Raw genomic sequence first — 10,380 nt, forward strand, 5'->3', positions numbered from 1 at the left:
AAAAGATTAGAAGTCACTAAATATGTAGGTAGCCTACTGTAGCTAACCAAGCTTGCTATGTTTGACTGAGGTGTTAACACATCTTACATCTAGGCTAACTCAAATATGGTTACACTGATCGAATAGAAACTTTGAAGATTTAAGATGAAAGTTTATTAAAATAATACAATATATAAAATACGAAATAGATAATTGGTTTATTTCATAGAGATAGTTTTAATTCCTTGAGCTGCACCACCTTTTTAAAAGGTTTTTTTTTCCAGAGATGCAGGCAAGGTTTGTGAGTAGTGTGTGAAGACATGGCTGAGCATTCAGGCATTAAGAGCCCAAGTTAACCTGGAGAGCATGCAGACTGCTTGTTCGCTTCAGACCTCTCAAACGCTCTTGCTCTCAAACATCTGCTGTTGACTCCTGCTGATAAAGTATGAGGAGCAGAAGCCCACAGGTCTCTATGTCCAGAGGGTCCAGCACCTGCAGAGGCATACATGTGCAGATTCTAGAGATTTGAGTGAAATGACTGAGGGAATGGATGGAGACAAAAACATATTGCTTTCTCTACAGGGAGTGTATTTTTTAAAGTGTCACTGGAGTTAATGGGGGGAGAGAGAAGACAAACTCTGAATAAATTATGCATACCAATCGTAGTTTACAACTTCCCACTGACAGCATCGCCTGAAGAGAAGACTGCTTTTTTTCTCGTGCTCAAAGCATGCTTGAGTTTGAAAAAATAGGAGTTAAAAACATGTATGCTGTTTGCTGATACGCCAAAAACAGAAAAAGCTCGTTCAAAAGAGATCCGGCCGCATGCAGGGAAAGAAATAGCATGAAGTCTTAGTGACAGACAGCTTCAGTGAATTAAGGCACAAAAACGTCAATGGGTACTTTCAAGTTTGAAATGTGTTACGAGGGTCTTGTGTTAAACCTCAATACTTCATTCCTTCTTTTTTTGGTTTATAAATAGCAGAACAATGAGAACGCTTGTGCATTTTCTGTTTTCTCATTTATTTAAGTCTGCAACTTAAGCTGTAGTTTGTGTATTTTAGACCTGATTTTCAATAGATTTTAAAAGATAGTGGTACTTTATTCACGCTATGGTGTGAGGAGGCGTTATAAAAAGTATGACTGATGAGTAAATCAGTGTAAATACTGTGCAGGTCTGTTTATAAGCAGGTAAAGAAGTCACTGTTTCTTTCTGTTTGTTCTTCTGCAGTCCACTGAAATAAAATAACTCAGCTAGAGGACACACTCCTACACACGCACACACACACACACACACACACACAAAAAAAACCACAAGTTTTTCTGCTACACACGTGAGTAATGCTTTTAAATCTTTCTTTTATTTTAGCGGCTGATGGCCCAGGCGACCGCTTCATCATTGGAGAGTCCCAAGCTGGAGAGCAGGTGTGCATGTCCACACTACTAGACACACACACGTTTATCTTTTCTAAAAGAAAAAAAGACCGGAACACAGTCACACTTGTGCAAATGTTCAAATAACCTGTGTATGAAATGAATTAACCTCACTTCTGTCCTTCACCTCACACCGTGCAATTACATGAGCTGTAATTGCACACCAGTGTGTTCCCCCACAGCAGACGATGAAAAGCCCTTCACCCCAAAAAGCAGGGGATTACAAAGTCAAAGTGCTTCTTAACTACGAAATAGATTTAACCTCAGAGACAAGAGCGAGCTGCAGAGATTTATCGACTTACTCCACCTCTCGTCTTAAAATCAGCACACATGCAAACACTTACTCTAGATTCATGCTTTCATTATGCTGAGCTCAGCTTCTTATTCTTCATATCTATTGTTTAACATGCAGTGTAGTGGTTGTTGTCATTGTTTCTATGTTTTCTGGGCTCAAAGCTGTCTTTAGCTAGATGATTTTTGTGTGTGGAAACTTTAAGAAATGGTGTATTTGTATTTTAAACCCGTCATCTCACTTTGCTGTTTACTCCTGACAAACTTTTAAAACATCTTTCATGGTTTATCTTCTTTGTGTATTGGATATAACTTTAAGTTATACTTGTGTCTCCGTACAGCCCACCCACACAGTGATGCCTGGCCAGGTGATGAGGGTGACGACGGGTGCACCCATCCCGTGCGGGGCTGACGCCGTAGTCCAGGTGGAGGACACCGAGCTGCTCCGCGAGTCTGAAGATGTAATTCTGACTTCAGGTCTTTTTTTTAACAATAAACAGGTGGGGAAAAGTTAGAATCACGCTTGTGGTCAACTCAACACAACCAGCAATCACCCTGTGAAGGACATTCGTAACTTCTGATTTACAATAACGTATTTACAGGTACTACAAAGGGTTCACACCTAGCCAATAAAAATGGATTCTGGTTGTTTTAAATGTCACTGAGAAAGTTACTTTTATTCTTTCTTTCTTTATTTATCGTACTTTCTTTTCTTTTCTTTTATTGTGTTGTGATAATTATTTTGATTGTATCTTTATATCTGTATCATTTTGAACTTATAAAATCAAATAATCACATGGAATAAGTTGAGCCCAGACATGAATAAGACTCGATGTATTCTGTGTATAAAAAAACTGCACAGACACACTGTGATGGCTCCAACAGCTGGTTTTGTTTTTCAGGGCACGGAGGAGCTGGAGGTACGAATCCTTGTACAGGCTCGTCCCGGCCAGGACATCAGGTTTGTAAATTTTTTATTAAATACCATGGCTGTGTTTGACAAAATCTTTGTGTTCATCTTCTATTAAGCAGTGTCAAACTGCTGAAAGATACTGCAGGAATATAGTCTGAAAAAGACAACTAAATATATGACTTATTTTTTGGGCTATACTGCTGGGACCTTTTTTTTTTTTTGATCATATGATGATTATATCTAATTATTTTATTAGGATAAGCCCCTTGCAGATGTACCATCTCTTTTTTAAGGGGGTCCACACAGAAGACAATGATGGTGAAAAGTGACAACAACTCAATAAGAGAAAAGAAAAGAACGGGAAAAAAAACTATCAAAACAAAGAAAAATTGTTCACAATACTCAAACAGACAACAAAAGTAACTCACTAAGATAAACTAGAGAAGTGGATGAAAACATTACAACCAAATGATGGCCAAAATGACCAGGAGTAACAAAGGAGAGAATATGAGCGGATAATATGATGATGTTCTTAATTCTTACAATAAACTTCTACCTACAATAGACATAACTTATCTATAATGATTTTTTACTCTGTCCTCTAGGGTCTCTGCTATGTTTCTATATTAACCTTGCAGCATACAGCTACTCCAAATATGAATTCAAATCATGTATTTTCCTCCCCGCATTTTCCCTCTTTCTTCCTCTCTTTTCCTCTGAACTATTGTCTCTGCCGTCCTGCCATAGGCCCATCGGTCATGACATTAAGCGTGGAGAGTGTGTGCTTGCAAAGGGCACCCACATGGGCCCGTCTGAGATCGGTCTCCTAGCCACTGTGGGAGTCACAGAGGTGGAGGTCCAGAAATTCCCTGTGGTGGCTGTTATGTCCACAGGAAACGAGGTAAGTGTCAAGAAACAACACATGCATCATTCAGGATTACTATTCGGCCTAATGTGAGGTTTCTTTCCATTTGGGAAATTATGAAACAGCCGGTTCTTGTTTAGGCACATTAAACCTTCTTTTCTTTGCCTGCAAACACCAGAACAACAGTCGGGGCTGATTATGCATGAAGTTTATCGCGTGTGCTTTCACTCCGGTGGGATTTTTTCTTATTGTCAACAGGTGGCTTCTTTTTAACATTAGGATCATATTTGTGTCATTTCTGTGTGACAGATGTGCTGTTTAAACATCACAAGGTGTGTAACCTTCACAGAGATCCTCATCAGACCCCGGATACCAATAACACCTTGTTCTTTGTTCTGTGCTGATATGTCTAAATTGTATAAATCAGTCGCGAGGCACCGACATCTTGGCCGTGTTCCAATACTTGAAGTGGTTTCTTGTCCTCAGCTCAACTTCTTTGGGCAAGTCTGCTGTAAGGAGAGGAATAGATATGGTTGCTTTGACCGCTCATTTTTACCGGTGGCAATGCTAATTCATCCATCTAGGTTTGAAGTTTATTTAGTGTCCTAATGTAGAATTGATCTGGGGTTTACATCTTCAAGTATACAGTAAGTCTGCCTGAAAACCCATAGTGAACCTGCTTGATGACATGTATCTTAGTTTGTGGTGTTTTCTCTTCCTTTAATGATTGCAGTGCTTCATGACACATCTTCATCCTTCAGTCTCCCCTTCAAAGAAACTCAACATTTAGATTTGTAGTTCTCTTTCTAAAAGTAAGGATGGAAAAAAATGGAGGAATGAAAATAGAAGACTGCGTGCGCGAGGTTTTCCTTTAATTTTGAATGAAAACTATCGCACACTACACTTGATGAAAGTCGCTCGTCTGGCCTGTAAATAATTCATGTAGAAACAGATGATGATCTTTATAATTTATCATCTATTTTTGCTTTTTTTTTTTCAATGAAAAGATCCCTCGTTTAGTTGCTTAATGAAATTTACAAGTCACCCTCACAAGTTTTACAAGTCCAAAACTCCAAACAAGACTTGGTTAATGGTTTGACAAATACATTGGCACTCAAACCAGTGAATCAACACTTATAGGTGATATTATTGTTTAATTGGCCTTTTCTTCCCAACCAGTGCACTTAGTACCAAGAAAAGAGCTAAATATAGAAAATATGACAAATACAAGTGTCTCACCTTTACCACATCAGGCTGAATTGTTTTGTCCCAACTAAGCAAGACAAAGAGATGCTATAAATATTTAAAGAATAATATAATATACAATTACCTTACAATGATATGTCCAGGTCTGTTTTTTATTTAATGTACATCTACTTAAAAGAACAATAGTCATTGAAGGTATAAAGGGAGTATCTGTGTTTTTGCCTGATTTGTCGTTACAGCTGCTGAATCCGGAAGACGACCTCCATCCTGGGAAGATCAGGGACAGCAATCGCTCCACCCTGCTGGCTACTATCCAGGAACACGGCTACCCCACCATCAACCTGGGCATCGTGGGAGACAAGTACGTCCTCATGTTTATTCTCCCATACAATAAAGTGATGCACATAATCCTGATTTACCGTAGCCCAAAAAAAGCTCTTCATTTTCTTTTCCCCACCATTACTTCCTCTCCTGTGGGATGCTCAATTAACATGCGTCTGTGTGTGTGTGTGTGTGTGTGTGTGTGTGTGTGTGTGTGTGTTTGTCTGTGCCCTGCAGCCCCGATGACCTTCTCAACGCTCTGAATGAAGGCATCAGCCGTGCTGATGTCATCATCACCTCAGGAGGAGTGTCTATGGGAGAGAAGGTATGACGGCAGGGCAAAGAGAGCACATGTCCAATCGTGGCATTGTGTTTTACTGACACCTAGTGGTGGAAAAGAGCAATGACAGCCTTTCTTTTAGAAGAAATTAAGAGGCACATAAAGTCTTGCTTTTAGGTGCTGAATTTTCTGAAACTTGTATTTTTATATTATTAATGATACAATAAGGATGAAGAAAGGGATGTTTTTTTTTTGTTAATGATGATTTTAGGATTGATTCAAACTCTCTAGAACAGCTGACGATGTTGTGCCCATGTGCATTACATGTCAGCCCCTGTGTGTCCGATCAGACTTAAAGCTGTCCGTTTACACTTACTGACTTTGTTTCCTCTCCGCTGTAGATCCTTGCTTGTGTAATAATTACTCTCTGATGTACATCGTTTTGGATAAAAGCGTCTGCTAAATGAATAGTAGAATTGTAGACAATCAAAAATATTGGATCACAAATTGTTTTGATGAGTTTTTAGCTGTTTATGAAATGGACTGAAATGAATACTGGTGTTCCTTAAAGACCTACAGAAGCAAACAGTACAATCAGCGTCAAGCTTTATTATTTCTATATTTCTATTATTACTGCCTGAAACCACTGCCAAACATGTCAGGTGAAGAGTTTAGCAGCATGCTAAGAAAACAGCCTTTGTTTTCATTCTCCACGGCAAAGATTCACAGTGAGTGATAGATTGTACGATCAAAAAAAGCAGGTGGAGATTTTTTGTTCAAATGTACATGTATAAGACAAGATGAGCAAAGAGATAATGGATATAAAAGACACAAACTGAAAGTTCCTCACAGGAGCTTTCATTTAGATGTTTCTGTTCATTTTTAGTATCCACACAAGTTAAAAAAAAACATTCTCAAACATCGCCATATGGTAAGGGTCCAGTTTTGTGATGACCCTTTAAAGTTGTTGTTTTTTTGACAGTTTTGGTTTTTCAGTTGGTTAAATGTGTGTCTTAATTATTTGTCTTTTGTGTGTGTGTGTCTTTTTTAGGACTACCTAAAACAGGTGCTGGATATTGATCTCCATGCTCAGATCCATTTTGGTCGTGTATTCATGAAACCAGGGTAAGGGAAATGTATTCTCATGACATTTTTTTACAACCAGAGTTTGAAATAGAAGGAGTTTTAAGTTAACAAGGTTATCAGTTGAGATAGTAGATGTACATTGAAGGCAAATACAATAAAATAAGATGGAGAATTTAAAGTGACTAACAGTAAAAACACTGAGGACTTTGTAGAGGATTAGTTTTAATTGCTGTTTCTCTTTACAGTCTCCCAACAACATTTGCCACCTTGGACATGGACGGTGCTCGCAAACTAATCTTTGCCCTCCCAGGTAGTGTGTGAAGTTGAGAGTAAGAGTGATTCACTCCGCTGTTCCTGAAGAGATGTTACTCATATATTTCTCTCTCTCTCACTCTCTCTCTCTCTCTCTTGCTCTCTTTTCTCTTCTATCTCTCTCCTCGCTCTGTCCTCCCTTCTGTCCTAGGAAACCCCGTGTCCGCTGTTGTCACCTGTAATCTTTTTGTCATCCCTGCCTTGAGGAAGATGCAGGGCATTTTGGACCCTAGGCCCACCATCATTAAAGCGAGGGTAGGATGCATGGTGGTGGGTGGGTGGGGGTCACCTGACTCAGTGGGCAAGACACTCAAAGTTCATAGTCTGTGGGTGGTTACAAAAGTGTTGTTTTTGGGTTTTTTCGCACAATAAGCTGTCATAGTCTTTGTGAAATTACGCAGGTTTTTGTCTCTCTCGGTGAAAAAAAGATGCCAGTTTTTATCTCAGAAAGGTCAAAAGTTCATGTCTGTGACTATTTGAGCACAGATGCAACAAAGTACAGCAGAGGGAAAATATAAAACGTGAATCTTACAATCATGTTTGCGTTTAAGTTTCAGGGTGTATCATTGCAGTCCATTACATCTTAGCCCTCGATTTAACACTATTTTCATCATCCGCCTGATACATATGTATGACCAGCATGTTTTGCTCTCCACTTGGCAGAGGAACCAATCACGGCCCACACTGACCTGCAGGCCTGCTCCCTGCTCATGAATATTCATAATCATAGAGAAACATTTTTTAAAAAAGAAACGTAATATCAAGCACAGTGAACAGCCCCAGCTCGTGTCCCCAAACTAGCAGCATGGAGTGAGAGGTCTGGTCCCCTGCCATCAAGGGTGCTATCCAGGGATCTCTGCTACATCATTTGCTGTTATAAAGCAGTTAGAAAATCAACCTGAATGCATTACTGCCACTTAGCGGTGGGACTGATGGGCCGAGGACACAGATGTAGCCAGATAATTTCCCTCAGCAGATGGCTTCAGACCCAGGTCAGATAATGTTCTGGAAAATCCTCCACAGCTGCCAATAAGTCGGAAGAGTTTCCGCTGCTTTTATGTTGCCTATTAGGAAATGTGTAAAGTTTAGAAATGTACAAAAGAATTTGGCAGAATGCGCATCTTTCCGCCTAGTGAGTCACATTTGGTGAGGATCCATTTGCCATTTAGTTATTTATTTTTTTGTAGCTGTATTATTAAATCAGCTTTATTGTGCTGCTGTGTTAGACGGAAATTTGTCATCCAGGACTTCTCTCGTTCTGGCGGAAAAATCAATCCTCGAGGCTAATGCTGAACAAACATGAAATGGGACAGAGCCCGAGCTTTGGAGGGATTTCTGGCAGAACTTCACAAGTCAGATAGGAAGTGTAAAGAACAACCTCTCTCGTGGCTTTCATTGAGGTCATGAGTCAAAAGCTTTACCAGACTAAAGTCCAGAAAAGGTGATCGGATTTACACCAGAAGCTATCTTTAAGTCGTACAGGTAGATGCCTGGTGTTGGAGGAACAGACGTATACAGTGGTAGAGATGACCGGTTTACATATATCATTAAAATGTACATTTTATGTTTCTTTTTTTTCCAAAGTTGTCATGTGATGTGAAATTGGACCCTCGCCCTGAATACCACCGCTGCATTCTGACATGGCATCACCAGGAGCCTCTGCCGTGGGCACAGAGCACAGGTACCAAAATCAAAGCCTCGACCAAACTGTACTATGATGGATTGTGTATGACACAGATATGACATCATGTATTTGTCTTGAAAAGAACTCCCTTTTAAAGGAGATTAAATTCATCTCAAGTGATATCTTGGTTAAAAAGAGGAAAAAAATAATAATCAGAAATAAGTATGATCTATTGATTAACTTAAAGAGCAAGGAAAGTTTATTGATAAAGCACTATTGATACATACAAAAATTCAAAGTGCTTTGTATAGTACAAAACTAAACAGTAGGAACATTAAAGGCGTTAAAAGAGATATTATATTGTGCAGAAATAAGACATTAAAATATCCAAAACAAAGAAAGAAAGATGACATTAGGCAAAAAATATGTATAAATAACGGTTAAATTAAAAGAACCAAGTGAAAGAGTAAAAAGAAGGAATTCAAATACAACGTTTATTCAAATACAAGATCACTTAAAAAGTAAAAAAGCAATCAAATTAAAAGAATTAAGTATATGTAGCTAAGAAGTGATTGAACTTACGGTAAGGCAGCAGTAAATAAAAATGTTTAAAGAGCTGTTTTAAAAGTGATCATCCATTGAGAAACATCAGTTGTCAATTTATCACTCCCCGTCAAGAAAGGAATCAAAAGGAACAAAATCTATTTTAAATACATATAGTTGTTACAGTGACAAATCTCAAAATGTACACATTGATTTACGCCCTGATTTACCTCATATAAACATCTGCCCCAAAATGTATTCCAGAGAATAAGTGGTGTATTTTTTTAAGTGCTAACTCATAGAATTGATCAAAACTTTCATGTTGTTTAATTTTGATGGAATGAAACACAATGCCATTTCCCAGTCTCCATCCTAGTTAAGATTCTGAGTCTGAAGTATTTTGTCCCCTGCGTGGCCCCCTCCTCTCTGCTGCAGGGAACCAGGTGAGCAGCAGGCTGATGAGCATGCGCAGTGCTAACGGGCTCCTGATGCTACCTCCCAAAACAGAGCAATACGTGGAGCTGCACAAGGGCGAGGTGGTCGACGTCATGGTCATCGGCCGGCTATGATGTCACCACGGAGGGACGGAGCGTCGGCGTCATATAGCGAGGGTTGGAATGGGTGGTTCACGGTGCATGTCCACATATCATTGACTATTCTGTAATATGCAACGGCACAGCTAGTTTTTATTGATTTGGATAACGTTGAGGTATAGTCAACATCTTGATCACAACCTAGATACATATGAAAGAATTAATTTAAAAAGATTATAGTATTTCAAACAAAGAAAATATAACTTTTAATGAAAAAATCTAATTATAAAAAGAGATTTATTCTGTAATATATTATTATGATTATTCTTATTATTATTATCATTATTCTTCTTATTATCATTATTATATTAAGGCAACTCTGTTCCTTTCATTGCAATTGCTTTGTGTGTTCAATGCTAGACCTTATCTATAGCAGTAGCATTTTAATAGACAGCTGTAGGTGCCTGCCAGGACAAAAAAAAAAAAGAAAATTATTATTTTCTCATCTTTAGTGGAAAAAAATAATCAGTTTTTTGAAAAATGAAGAAAACATTGAGGAAGACTCCAGATTCCCCATGGTGCTCAGCTAAGAGGAAGAGGGGGCACATCGAGACCACTTCCTCTTTCGAGCGCCCATCAAGGTGACACTTCTGTTTTTCTCTCATTAGTATGCATCATAATGGCTTCACAAAGAGCTTTGCTTGTTGTTTATCTTGTGAGTCTTGTTTATGTGCGCAGTGCCAAATGCCTGGGCAGGGGGGAGAGCTGGTGTTGGGATGGGGAGGTGGTGGTGGTGGTGGTGGTGGAGGGAGGGAGGGAGGGGGTGGGTGGGAGGGGGAACACCCCAGTCTGCCCAGACCCTGAAGCTTCCTTATACTCACGGTGACCGGGTGTAAAACTCCGCCCCGAACTCCCCCAGGGGCGAGCTCAACCTGGGAAAAATAATCTTTTATTTGAACAACTATTTAAGAAATTCAAAAAAGAAAGAAAAGA

The 10,380-nt window shown here is 39.2% G+C and overlaps 1 protein-coding gene across 5 annotated transcripts in view; it reads left to right on the plus strand.

Annotated features, from left to right (window-relative positions):
- gphnb (gephyrin b) overlaps window positions 1–9,878 on the plus strand; it is a 103,032-nt gene extending 93,154 nt beyond the window's left edge. For 2 of the 5 annotated variants that reach the window (XM_061051827.1, XM_061051828.1), the window contains 11 exons: window positions 1,349–1,404; window positions 2,046–2,165; window positions 2,607–2,665; window positions 3,365–3,518; window positions 4,928–5,049; window positions 5,247–5,334; window positions 6,341–6,414; window positions 6,621–6,685; window positions 6,839–6,942; window positions 8,272–8,368; window positions 9,290–9,878. In XM_061051827.1, the coding sequence (XP_060907810.1) occupies window positions 1,349–1,404; window positions 2,046–2,165; window positions 2,607–2,665; window positions 3,365–3,518; window positions 4,928–5,049; window positions 5,247–5,334; window positions 6,341–6,414; window positions 6,621–6,685; window positions 6,839–6,942; window positions 8,272–8,368; window positions 9,290–9,423 (1,073 nt within the window). In that variant the 3' untranslated portion in view covers window positions 9,424–9,878. Of the gene's footprint in view, window positions 1–1,348; window positions 1,405–2,045; window positions 2,205–2,606; window positions 2,666–3,364; window positions 3,519–4,917; window positions 5,050–5,246; window positions 5,335–6,340; window positions 6,415–6,620; window positions 6,689–6,838; window positions 6,943–8,271; window positions 8,369–9,289 lie in introns of all 5 variants that reach the window. The other 3 variants (XM_061051824.1, XM_061051825.1, XM_061051826.1) reach the window with 3 other exon arrangements.
- The last annotated feature ends 502 nt before the right edge of the window (window positions 9,879–10,380 follow it).

The sequence above is a fragment of the Labrus mixtus genome, chromosome 12 (genome assembly GCF_963584025.1).
Source record: "Labrus mixtus chromosome 12, fLabMix1.1, whole genome shotgun sequence".
NCBI lineage: Eukaryota > Metazoa > Chordata > Actinopteri > Labriformes > Labridae > Labrus > Labrus mixtus.